Raw genomic sequence first — 14,152 nt, 5'->3', positions numbered from 1 at the left:
CAACAGACACTTTATGTGCAATCCACTCGTTTATTGGTAACAAGATTGTTTCCGTTTTCTCTATTCTTGGTGTGTGTGATGATTGTTGATGCAACCTGATGCATGTTCCTGCTGCTTAACTGCATGCAACACAAAGGTAGTGGGTTCGATTCCTATGGAGAACACAAGCAGATCAGGTAATGCATTAGCTAACATGAACTAAAAAGGAACAATATTTACAGCATTTATTATTAGTAGTAATGCTAATTTCAGCATTTTCTAAAACATTTATTAAAACAAACATTGAAACTGTTAACAATAGTTAATAATAATAATAATAATTATATTGGCATTAACTAACATTATTAGTTCATTGTTCATGTTATAGTGTTACAATACAACCTTATTGTAAGTGTTACGTGTTATAAAACCAATGTTTCCTACTTTCAATATCTGTAAGTGAACAGGTGTGTCAGTGTTACAGCACTGCAACAAAAGAACTGACAATTTTATGGCAAACAATTGTGAAATGCAAGTTCATTTTGTATTTATTGTGTTGTTGTATTTAGTTTTTTCTAATGTGGTAAACAATAGTATTGCATATTTTTATTCAAACGTGGCCAGGAACAGAATTTAAATTCACTTTTTCACTTATAATCCTACAACTCACTGAATATATGTGGATGCAAATGAGGAGCTCTACTGAGGGGAAGCAAACAGCAACTTAAATGTCGCCCTGTTCCTCACACAAAGCTGTTGAATGGCTTCAGAAAACGTGAAATCGTATTAATTGTGCTGTATTGTTCTTTTTTGTGGCTCAGCAGCGTCAGTCTCCATTTGCTTTCAATGGAAGAAAACAATCCTGAAAACCTCCTTTTGTGTTTCCGAAAGAAAGTTGGGATTGAAACTGTAATTAGCGGAATGTTCATTTTGAGATGAGCTGTTCCTTTAAATTTGTTTTAACTAAATTCACAGGTGACGGTCGAGGTCTTAGATGGGATTCATTGAAGTCGATCTTGACTTGAGATACGGCTCTGGGTTGTTTGGTCTGCGTTTGCTCAGACGTCTTTGACAGGGTGTGTGTACACACGCAAGCAAACAAATGCAAACAAACACGTTCAGCATGCAACAAAGCTCACAAAAGTGTCTTCTGTTGAATTCAAAGTTGGCTCAGGGCCTGCAAAATGGATGCTGATGGTGTTTGTTAGCTCGTCTCTTTCTCCTCGACAGATGAAACTGATGTGAAGCTTCGTCTTGCTGTGTGGAGATTATTTCACTTCGAGTTCAGGCATTTTAGAAGTAGAAAGGATTGCTGAAGGTCTGCCTTGGAACGATGCACGGCACTGATAAATTCCTCGGCTGGTGCTATACTTAATATTTCACAGAAGGACAAAAAGTCTGATATCGTTTTATACTCCTAAATGGCAGCTCGGGAGAAAATGTCTGGGAAGAAAAGCAAGATCTATTGTGAAAACCGAGCGAGGAAAGAGAAAGTACAGTCGCTTTAAAAATGTATACAGCTTGCAGCGTAATGGTGTAAGTAATTTGTTAAGTGCTTATAACTCCCCTGCTAAAGTTTCGAAGATTTCGCCCCAAGCAAACACTTAATTAGCATATTAATTTTTCAAAATCGCTTTGAGGGGCAAGCGTTACATTTTTTCTCCCGTTTCTTTTTTACCCCCCCACCCTTAATGGGAAAATATTTTTCCATTCTGCAGACTGTTTATCAAGGCTGAAAGCTCATTGAGATTCAGCGCAAGTTCTTTGGAACGGAGACCGCGAGGTGTATCGGCCCAGCCATCTCCTGGGTCCTATAAGGAGTTATGAGCGGCCGCGATCTATCTTCATAACTGTACAATAATCTATCGACTCTATGTTTGAGTGTAAAGCACATCAGATCATTAAGATAAAGCCGCACGGGGGGCATTGCTGTGGTTTGTCATTGAGGAATATTGCTGTTAGTTTGGAATTACCAAGATGTGATGCCGAGGTCTGTATCAAAGAACGCTCACCGCATTTGTGTAGCATTTATAGGTTAAACATGATCGAAAAACTCCATACATACAGTATACTGGTATGGTCAATGGATGAGAGAGGCTTTCAGCTATATTCATCCAGTATAATGCTTGGTCTACTCTAAAGCAATTGTTCAGTCTGGTCCAATTGTCGTTTTTAGAGGTCAATCAATGTTAGAGATTTGGGGGGCATTTCATATTGACACTGTCCTTCTAAAACCTTGGATGTCCAGATTCACATTTTCTTTAGGAAACTCAAAGCGCAAAGATTCCAACAACATATGGCAACCAATCTAGCTAGTTTTTTTTAGTTTTGCATGGGAAGACACCACTTCTGAACGTAAAAATCTAGTTTTTGAAAAACATCTTTCAATATGGACACGTTGATGACTGACCTTGGAATGACCTAAATGACTTTGGAATTTTTTACAGTTGTCTGTTCGGTATTACAGGTCTTGTTCACCATTAGAGGGCTGATGTGGTAATTGATTTACATTAATTGTGTGTAATGCCACGGTTGTATTGAGGTGACCTGGTCACCAGTGTTTGTTCTCTTCACATGAGACAGTTTTGGCAAGGCACTGATCAGATGACCCAGCTATGTGACATCGGTGTATAGAGATTTTGAGTGCTCCCACTGGTCACTCTTAAAGCTACAGTACCCCCCATTTGACACGCTCAAGTGAGCCAAAATTGCATCGACGATTCAGGTGAGACCTGTGAATGAGGATTCATTCAGCATTGATTTTTGCATCCGAATTGACCAAAGCAATCAAAGGGGAGAGTAGTTTTCCTTTTCCCCTTAGTCTTATGAAATTCAAATATAAAGAGCTTTTTAGTGTGCCGGCTCAGCAGTTAGAATATAGGGTTGTTTTTATGGAGGTGCTCACAGATATCTCTTGATTTTTCATGGCACTTCTGGAGATAGACCGGGACATTCCGAGTCAGCACAACCTTTAACCTGAAGCTCTGAAGCTTTGGATTTGCTTGAGCTGTCTGAGAAATTGTGTTACTTTTCTCTGCCTATAAGATGTTTTATAGACGGTTTCATTGGATGCACGAGCCTGGCCCGAAGTTAACTCATAACTGTTTGGTTATCGGTCTGGCTAGGGGCTAGTAATTTAACAATTTATGCTTAATTTATATCAATGTTCATTTGTTTTAATATTTTACTGTATATTTATTGTATTGAATTAATCAACAGTTTTTGATTCTTTGCGGTGGTCTACCGGAAGTTAAGTTGGGGCCACATGACATGTTTATGTTGTTGCTGCTGAAAACGTGTACGGGACCATTCGTTTTCACACTTTCAAAAGCAATCATTAAAGAAATAAAATTTGCACACACACAGACATGTGCATCTTTTTTATTTCGTGCACAACCGTCTCCAGATTTGAATATTATGTTTATTAGAATTGTAAATGGCCTCAAACTAAATGAGCAGCCATTAACCTGTTGGGTCTGCTTTCATTCAACCCTTGAGTCCTTGGGCCGCACTAAGTGGCTTGGGAGGGATCTTCCATTGAAAGAGCCAGACACTCATTTAGGTGCCCTGGGGGTCAGCAGAAGCTCATTTGGCCCTGTTTTTGGCAGCCGATCGCTGTCAGCGGGAAGATGGCTGCTGTAAGCTTTGGGCTGTCACCTGCCATTTGCACTAAGCATCTCTACCCCACTCATCTACTCAGTGTAATGGCATTGTGGTTATCAATTAGGGCTCCATAAATATACGCTGGAGATTGGATTGGACTAGTTTTACCCTGGAGACAGACAAACTCTCCCTCCTTGTCTCTCCAAACATATACACCTTGAATGAAACTGTAACATAACTTAATCTAGTTAACTTCGTTTTATAAATGATAACATTTTATCAATTAAATTCAAGGGACTTGTAAAGCCAGTTTGACTTATCTTAAAAACAAAGGGTTCTGGTGACTTGATGTGGTTTGGATTCCAGAGCTTAATAGGTTTTGTTAATTAGAACGTAAATATGTTGAAAGTAAATCTACAGGAGTACAGAAAAATCTCTTATTTACACCAGAGATAGTCTCGCACACAGAGAAGATTAACAATGTTTGATATTGCATCAAATAAATCTTGTCTGATGTGTGACTGGAGGTTTAGGGCAGAGGAGCTGCGCATCTAGCGGTTTTTGCCAACGTTGCTAATCAGTTATTCTCAGCTTTCGGTCAAGCCTCTGCCTCGCCTGTCAATCAGGGTTAGCTGCAGGCGTGGAGGCAGGAGCTCTTTGGCACAGTACATTTGAATGTCGACATTAAAATTCCACCCTGCGAAATTGTGTACAAATTGGAGCTTGGCGGCCTAAATTTAGACGCAGCAGAATAGAATGTGGCAGGCGGGCTGGATTCTGTCATTCATGCGAGCGTCAACGCTCACAGAGCGTGTTGAAGTTCGCTGCAGCGGTGTCATTGTTTCCGAACGATTCCACGTAAATATCTCATAGATCATTTTTCCAGATATTTGATCCAGCCTTTATTGTACGGTTTAGTACATTATGTTCAAGAATACTCGATAAAAACATTACCGTTTATTTCTAGATCACTTTTTAGTTTTGAATATGTGTTTTTGTGAACAAAATGAAACCCCTGTGAACTGGAGGTCACAATCAGCTTCAGTATTGGGACAAATTGTATTTCCATATGAAATTTTGAAAGGAAATTTGAGGGCATGGCTTGTTTTTTTATGTGAATTTATTGGATCTAGAAAAATAGGTGTTTTATTTAGAAATGGAGCAAACGTTAATTTTGGAAGCTGTTGGAGGGGTTAACATTTTCAGAATTTGATAAAAGAGTATGAAAGCACATGAATAAATACAAATTACACACGCGAGTAAATCATTTATAATTACAATATGCCCTAAAGAAATTGTCAGTTTTGATTTCATGGTGACTTTGATGTTGCATTTCTTAACTTTTTTTTTGGTTATAATAAACAAAAATGATTTCACCAAATGCTGAAGGCACTGTTAAAACGGTCTCCTTACCACGATTCACCATGGTAAGCTTATAATAATGTTTTATAAGTTGAGGTGAAATGTACGATTTCTCTGGTGATGCCAGTGAGACGTCATTTGATTTCAAATATGTAAATTAACAGGAAAACGTAAACAACGTGGTTCCAAGGCTGCTCCAAATTTCCTAGTTTATCAACACTACATAGATGTTTGAACAAACTACAACCAACACAACATTTATAACAGAATAAAAATATTAAACGAATATCTTAACGGTTTTATTCTATATGTAGGATGAACTAAATTATATAAACAAAAACTGGAGGTGCTTCTGGACCAGTTTTTACATCTTGCGAAGTGTTCTATAGACGGTTTCTGAAGTTAACTTACACTCTGTGTTTGTTTTATAAGAATTACATTTTTATATTTTCATTTATATTCATATTTTATTGTTAAGAAGGTTAAGTTTGGCCCACATACCCTTTGTTTATGTTGTTGCCGCCGAAACCGTCTATATTAAGTAAGATAAAGTGTGTGTTTTTTTGGATGGATTAATAGATCTAGCTCCAAATACAAAAACGTTCTCCTTTCCCAACCACATGTTAGTGTGTTCGCCTGAGAAGTGTGTGTGTGATTCAGTACAGGAACAAGGAGACGGCAATCAGTGATGAATATGTGATTTGAGATGACGAAGAAGCCTAGGAGGAAGATGAGGAGGGGAGTCTCACTCTAATCAGAAGGGCATCCAGCTAGGCAGAGAGGACTGATTAAAAAAAAGACACTTCGTCACAACACAAGAGCATCGTTTTGCTGGTCCTCACTCACGATAAGCTTATAAGCCTCAGCCTCCCGCAATCAACAGCAAGAGGCCACTACACAGTTCATCAGAAAGCCAGAGTAAACAAATAAAAACCAAACACGCCAGAGAGAAGAATCCTGGGAAGGGGAACTCTCGTGCCACAGGTGCTTGGAGATGAACGAGACGCCTCACCTTCCCTGGTCTCTGTTCTTTGTTAAACTCCACATAACCATCAGAAGCCACCGAGTCGTGCCCCTCCCTCCGTGTTGGGGATACAACTTGATTTGGTATGACTGTATTCCTGCGATTGTCCTGCACGCCGATAAGGATCCATGTTTTCAGGGAGGGTTCGGCTGCGTCGCATCTAATGAAAGATCTTAATTAGATCCATTTGTGCCCAGAGGAGAGTAGATGCAATATTAAATTGTCACTCCTATCACATTCCTTCAATTTAGGCTGCGGGATACGTCTCGATCCATTTTATTTCGCCGCAGATAGATGGTGAACTTTGCCGTCACAGTTACCTCCTGCATTTCTCCTCAGCTTCAGCAGAGAGACACGGTGCATGGTAATCTCCGGTAATGTTCACCTCTTGACTGCGTATTACCGAATATTACAAATGATGTATTATTATTTAAAAATCGAATTTACCTCCCGTTCCACTCTTCATGCCGCACATATATTGTGTCTTGGTTATTTTGGGTGTGTAATATTATCAGAATTAAAGCCTTCCTGGGAGTCGTTGTACTTTAGGAGTGTGAGCAAATTCATGTCTTGTTGTTTTTCAATGCAAATGTGTTTCATGTGATGTCACTAAAAGGCACTTTAGAGGAACTAACTTTACCACAGATAGGAGTTATAAATGAATGTCAATCGATATAATGTGTTACATTTTTTGTAGTTTGTGTTAACACACTGTATTAAGCTTAAGTTTCACAGTATTTAAAGGGATAGTTCACCCAAAAATAATTCTCTGTCATCATTTATTCACCCTCATGTCATTTCAAACCTGCATGACTTTTTTCTTCTGCAGAACACAAAAGATGATATTTTAGTAACCAAAAAAACATTGACCCACATTGACTTTCATTGTTTGGACACAAGAATGTTTCATAGAGTCATATACAGGTTTTGAATGACACAAGAGTAAATAACTGACGATATAATTTTTATTTTTGGGTGAACCGTCTCTTTAAATAACCGTTCTGCATTTGATTTTTAAATAAAGCATTGAGTTTAAATAACCCAGTAAAAAAGTACTGCATTAAACCCATTTAATGAATCAATATGTTTGTTGTTTATCTTAACAGAAATAACGCCAGTCCTTGCAGACACCTTACTCCTTTTATGATTTCAATGGCAGTAACGCATTATAAAGGCAGAATACACATCATCTCCGATCGTGTGCACTTGTTTCAGTACCGGTAGAAACCTTCAGCTAGACTTGCATCTCCTGGAAACATTGTGTCTGCTGACATTCCCGTTCACTTGAGGAAGGCAAGAAATGTTCTCCAGGCATGCCGAGTTGCATCAAGCAATACTGGTGGAAGATGACAGGGACTGAAACCGCAACATCAGCACCAGTAGCTGACTAAAAGCAACATACTCTGCTGCTCTGCATAAATTCATACGCGCAGTATCTCTAAACATACTGCTTATGCTTTATCACACATAACGTTGTGCCATTCTTATATCTCAGCTCTGCTGCGAGACGTGCTCTTTCATATTCATAGATTTTCCCGGCTGAATATTTAAGGTCTTGCGGTAGCGAAGTTTCCTGCGATATGTCGTCATCATTTTGGCAGACATTCCCTGACCCTTTACATGGGCCACAGGGTTTTGTATGAATGTTTTTTTATAGACGTATTGTGTTTGTTTTGTACATTTAGCAATTACATTATGGGTGCAATCTGTAACGTTTTCCTCTATTTGCCATTTGTTTTCAAAACACAGAGTTTCAGGCTACTTTATCTTCTTATATTTACGGAGGTTCAAGTCCAATGTCAAACTCGCATCTCCTGCGAAATCGCACACGACAGGTTAGATTAGAATTTTTACTGTTGCAAAATGGTTTAGGCTCAGGAAACCGTTTTAAATACTTGTTTAGCCCTAAAAAATAAATAGAAATTCACATAAATATGTAAATAAGTATATTAAAAAATATATTTGTATACACAATGTATGACGCTAAATTTAAATAAACAAACGGATGAATACAATTATATATACACATTGTCGAAAGCTCAATTCACAGTCACTAGCTAATTTTCTAAATGTTAGTTTGCAGTCATTTTTTCCATAAATTGTAAGAGAAATATTTGCTTTATAGACAAATTTAGTAGTTAATCAAAACGCTAAAATATTTCATAGTCATGTGCTTCATGGCTTTCATTTCATTGACTATACCCCCACTCTTCACTGCTATAACTTGTCTGCAACACCTTTTCCATGTCTCAACTGTGTTAAAGGCTTTCCCATAATATCTGACATGAATGTGTTTTCAAATTTGCACAGATAATGAGCGGCTGTAAATGGAGGTGTTAGAGTCGAAGCTGTGAATCCCTCAGCAGTAGGCTGAAGGTTCCTTTCGCCAGAACGCGCCGGTACAGAACATGTTTGAGTTATTCGTTCCCGACACCTTTCAGTCACAGCCCGCTGAGGTTAGCTGGTACCTCTCCCTCATGACTCGCACGTTACTGCTGCATATGTCTTAAAGCAGCATGGTGTTTGAAAAGCTGCCGGGAGAGAAAGGTCGAGCCAGACGCTCTCACAAATAAAATGTGACACAGTCTTTTTTCTGTCATTGTTGTAGTCATTTTTGTTTCAACACCGGTATTAAAACAACACACCCATAGCTGGTTTGTCACCAACTTGGTCATGTTGTTCGGTTTTCATGTTTTAAATGGGGTTTGAGCACTTGGAAAGCAGCAAGACCAGCATAAAGAAGGTTTAGACCAGCAAACCATTACATTTTTTTTACTTTTTTCTGAATCAACCAAAAGCTAAAAGATTAATTTATCGCATTGTTGTAGTTATTTTTTACTGATGTGGACCCTACCAGACTTGGATGGTTTGCTGGTCTCACAAACCTGGTCTAGGTGATGTTAGCTGGTTTCAATAGATTTAGGACATTTTGAAAACAGCTAAATCAACTTAAAGCAGTTTGGACCTTATTTAGATCTTATATTTTTGAATACATATATATATATTGTCATGGTCATAAGCTGCTCTTCCAAAACTGACTGTGGTGGTTTGTTTGCTAGTTTAAAGGTTTTTCGGTCACTTAAAAAACAGCTAGACCAGCCTTAAGCAGATAAGACTAGGACACCAACAATACCATTTTTATTTTCAGAATTGAAAGCCAAACATACTCGTTTCTGTCATGGTCATGGTCATGGTCATTACATTGTCCACACTAGCACTCCAAATGCTAATGAGTTAGCCGAGCTAGCAGTGTCAGCAGCGCGATGTGTTTGTGAGGCACACTATCTGCCTTCGAATCCCGAGAGAGGGAGCGTGGAGAGAGCAAAGGCCTGCTATGGTCTCTTGTCACCATGGAGAGAAATGGACAGAGTAATTGCGTTGTTCCAGGGCCTGAGGAATCCCATCAGCCAGAAGCTGGTGCTGTCAGAGGACATAAAGATGCCACTAAAAACTTAACTCTCCACTGACACGTCAGGTGGCCCAGGCCTGCACAAAACGACAGGGGAAAAGACAGACAGATTAACCATGGTGGGGTGCAGATGAGAGCGAAAGTGCTTTGGAGAGGGTTTGGGACACAGCCAGCACAGATGAGAGCTGGGTGTTGCGGTTGCCAAGATGGTGTATGATGGATTTGAATGAAGTCAAAGTCAATTCTCAGGGTTGCTTCACTTTTTTCAACGTCAGCTGTGGTTGGGGAAATACCGGGGTTTAGTGTGTAAATGAAGGTTATTTTTTTTCTCACTGTCAAGAAGCACATGTTTTGGACGTTTTTGGTGATGTGATGGGATTAGGAACCCAGCTCTCAGATCTTTTGCTTGTTGTCCTCTAAAAGTTCTTTCAAAGTTATCAAAGACGCTTTTGCAGTAATATAAAGAGAGAGCGTCTGATCAATATTGTATGAAATTGCTTAATGTTCTAAAAACGTTATAAAATCATTGGAATAAATTGAGACATGTTTTTTACTTTTAAAATAAATTTCACTTCACAACATTATAAAGCAAATATCATACTTTTTCCATTTCCTAACTACAAAAAGTAAAAAAAACAACATGTAGTCCTATTTACAGTACGAAATGTAGTGAAGTACTTTATAATGGTTTATATGTATTAAAATATTTTCAAAACAAATACATAATTACAAACATAAAGAAATTACGTTTTCATAATATAATGGCAATGTTACTGAAAAGTTCTTAAAGTATATTTTCTTTTCTTTTCTTCTATTTTGTCACATTTTTTATTTTTTATACACAAGTATAAAGAGAGTTTTTTATACACAAGCTAGGTTGTGTTTTTTAGCAATTGGGAGACACGATGGTTGTATTTACACCCGCGTCTCCTCCTTGAGCGTCACAGCTCAACGCTTCTGGAGAACACACACTGTGCTCCAACTTCAACGACATCGCTCACATTTGATAAATAATTCTGCATGGGTTTAGTGAAAAGCATGGTTTGACAAGTTTCTTTTTGTGAACTTCAAAAAGGCCTTAACATTGGCAGAGGAGCTCTCTTGTTAGCCGTTATCATGGCCCTATATGATAGGTGGGCTATTTTATCTCTCAGTGCACGCAATTAACGTGCATGAAGAGAAGTCGGGTCTCGCCACTCCACCTCTCCAGCAGGGAGAGTTAATTGTGTTTTGAAAAATGGGCCTGGTTGCATGACTGCGACCTCCGTGACTGTCTTTCTGGTTGAGATCTGGCCCGGTTCGCTTTAGCACCTCTGACACCTTTTGTTTGTAACTCAATTAAAGCGGCTATCCAAGCTGCTCGCGACGTGCCTTTCTCAAGAACTGTCCTGTTTCCTGACGAAATGTTCCAGTTCCAATTTTCTTAAATGGAACAGGGGATCGCGGGTCGAGTCTTCTCGCGCACAAGAAAAACACCATTCACAGCTCAGGTGTTTCTGTTAGTGTGAAACAAAAAGTGTCAAGTCTGTAATGCCGAGAGAGAGAGGACAGGTAGTGAAAGCAGCTCTGAGTTTGCTATGCTAGGTGTTACCCAGTCCCCAAGCACTCTCTCACACACTCAACAAATCACACACTACATCCTTTTTAGTGTCCTCACGGGACCAAAAACCCACAACCGGTCATCTCCCAATTGCCTTTTTTCTCCATCTGAGCTTCCTCGAGCCGCTTTTGTCTGCCGTTCGTTTGATGTTTTTGCTCTGAAATGCTTTCACATGGGCCTAATCTCTTGTCTTCTCTTCTCTTCCAGATGGTCACGAGAACAAAGAAAATATTTGTAGGCGGATTATCGGCTAACACAGTAGTTGAAGATGTGAAGCAGTATTTCGAACAGTTTGGCAAGGTAAGGTCCCTTTATTTTCCTTTGGCTAATTTCATGGACAGATGCTCGCGTGTGATGAGGAACGCCGTCCGTCAGAGAACTCTTTCATGTGAAGGCTTTCAAGCGGGCTGAGATGGTTTGGAGATAAAAGACCAGTCCAGTGTTTATCTGCTTTAGCGGATGTAGCAAAAGCATCCCGCTCAACGCTGAACATTTGAATGTGCACTGACAATGTCAGTTCATTTCAGTGTGAACGCTGTGATTCTGTGGCACTTCAGGTATTCTTTTTGTCTGAGCAGACAAGTCATGCGACCCTTATGAAAATGAACCATGGTTTAACCATAGTTTTGACATACAACAGCAACCAGAAATAGCAATGGTTTTACCACAGTTACCATAGTTTGACCATGACATTTCAAGATTTTTTTCCCCACATACATATCATATAAATATAGGTGGTTGACAGATATACTGCACACGTGTCTTATGATGTGACACAGCAAAAATGAAGAAAACGAACTGTTACTAATATATTATTTTACATTATAAAATAAAGGTTTTATATAATATAAAATGGCATAATAGAGATTTATATTCAAAATGTTGCTGAGGGGACACATTTACCCATTTATTTGTCAACTACCCAAATGCAACCTGTAGTAAAATGTTAGTCCGTTGAACTCTGTAGACGGTGCAAACAAAACAGTACAATTGAAATAAATATATATTAAAATATAAAATAAAAACAAAATGAGTTGCGTTATTTGTGGTTAAACTATGGTTGTACAGTTGTACGTTTACAACAAAGGTTTACTAAGCTTTTACCATAATAAATGGTATAAGGGTGTGATTATTTGGTGTGTTATTTTTTATTCTATAATAACCAGCCTCCGCTGAGGTCCAAGCGGATCCAGCCCGCTCGGTAAAATACTCTATCTACAGCACGGCTGTCAAAGATTGATAGCCCACGCTTATCGTCGTGTGGCCCAGGTGAACTTTTCTGTTTGCTGTATGATATGACTTTGTATAAGCTCGCTGTCTCCTATTTCAAGACGTGTATAAGTACCAAGCTCCATTTGTTTGTAATCAGCTGTGTCTGAGTGGTCCTAACACACACTTGACTTGATTGAAGGGCTCAATTATGCAGATGTTTTACTTGCCCCGCGCCGTACGTCTTGCCCTGGGGGTGTTTTCGCCAGCGCCGACTCTGACAGCAGACAATCGCTAAATCATTGTGTTCAAAGGAGCGGCGGAGGATTTGTAGCTTGTTAGGTCACTACACTATATTCCTCTTTCTACAGTCTACTTTGTTGCGCCACAATCGTCATCTATGGTCTTTACGTAGAGGAGTAGGTTGTTATTTTACTCCAATAACACACGATGAGATGCTAAAGACCTCAGCGCCCTTGTTGGTTGAAAGTTGGCAAAAGGATGTGATTTAATGAAGTAGCCGTCTTAGGAGACAAGGAATTGACCGTTGGTAGTTCAGCCTGCACACGGATTTGAGACCTCAAAGTGAGTTGTTAGAAGGTTGGATGCTGATTTACCTCAAACTCTAGATGACTCTGCAAGTCTTCCCACCTGGAGGTTGTGCCACGCTGGTGTCAGTCCAGCTGATACTCGGAGGTTTGTGTGTGTGGGCGTGTGCGTAGGCCAATTAACAGTGTCTCCTGGCGCACGGCGAGTAGAAAGAGAACGAAGTCCCTGGGAGGAGAGCAGGTGGCGTGGGGCAGCGGGGTCACAGGATCTGTCTCCTTAGAAGCTCTGTTCTTCCTGAGACCTTTTTCTGTGCCATGACAGCTTACACTCGGGGAGGAAGGCCTCACACACACATAAACACACACACACGCACTTGAGCATTACTAACAGGCATTTATTGCACAACACTGCCGAATTACAATGTGCACAATGGCTCTTTGAGTTAGATCCACTTTTCATTAGCATACAGTCGTTTTGTGATAATGCGCTACGTTTGGTTGTTGTTTTAAAGCATGACAGAACGAGTCCCGGAGGAAACGTTTTAGACGTTTAAGATGACAGACCCAATGCATGTGCGATGTCAAATCTATGTGTTGTGATTAAATAATATCTTGTCAAGCTATTTTATGGATTTTTGTCATGAAATTCACCGTCGCACAAACACGAGTCGTGTACACCTTCATGTGGCCCAATTACATCGAGGGGCTTAAGCTTATTCATAGGTTTATTGTAATCGGCTTGGAGTAGGTCTCAATACAAAGCACATTTATTCTACTAAGTTGAAACAACTCCTGTTTACTTCGTCACCCCATCTCTCTTTCTCTCTCACGAGGGAGCTCGCAGCGCTGATGTGGCCAGGCTTTAGTTTCATTAGGCCTGAAAGTTGTTTCCAAGCCAGTGCTCCACCACAATCGAGCCTTTATGCTTCCTCTGCCCTGGTTCCCATATCGGCCTGGGCGAGAGCCAACCTTTGCTGTCTCGAGGGCAGCATTTTAACCTTCTCCAGTCCAGATAAAGAGTCACTGGAAGCGCTGAAACATGAATGTTATGTCTCACGTTACTCTTTGTGTGAAGGATAATGAGATATTGTGTGTGAGAGAAGGACAGAAGTTGGGTGTACAGGTGTTTTGCCTCATAGGTGTTACATGGATGAAATACTGTTTTGTCCAGTCACAATCCAGGAGCTGTTTGTTTTGTGAACTTAGTGTAATGTAACATAGCAGTGTGAAACACAATAATCTGAAACAAGACAGCGCTTGATTTGGAAAACCTTTGTTTATTTTGCCCACTGGGCATCATTCTCTCTATTTTTGTCCTTGAACACGTTTTTATTTTCTCTGTTGTGCTTTCGACTCATGACTCACTTCCCGGCCCACGTTGAACACCGGACACACTTAGCCATAATGCACCGGTGTTG

General features: G+C 39.8%; 1 protein-coding gene across 15 annotated transcripts in view; it reads left to right on the top strand.

Annotated features, from left to right (window-relative positions):
* Positions 1 to 14,152, top strand: part of msi2b (musashi RNA-binding protein 2b) — a 213,085-nt gene that overhangs the window by 48,948 nt on the left and 149,985 nt on the right. For all 15 annotated transcript variants that reach the window (XM_079481925.1, XM_079481932.1, XM_079481926.1 and 12 more), the window contains exon 6: positions 11,185 to 11,277. In XM_079481925.1, coding sequence (XP_079338051.1) covers positions 11,185 to 11,277 — 93 coding nt within the window. The remainder of the gene's footprint in view (positions 1 to 11,184; positions 11,278 to 14,152) is intronic.

This window comes from Barbatula barbatula, assembly GCF_947034865.1.
Source record: "Barbatula barbatula genome assembly, chromosome: 19".
NCBI lineage: Eukaryota > Metazoa > Chordata > Actinopteri > Cypriniformes > Nemacheilidae > Barbatula > Barbatula barbatula.
This window is presented reverse-complemented; position numbering and strand designations above follow the sequence as displayed.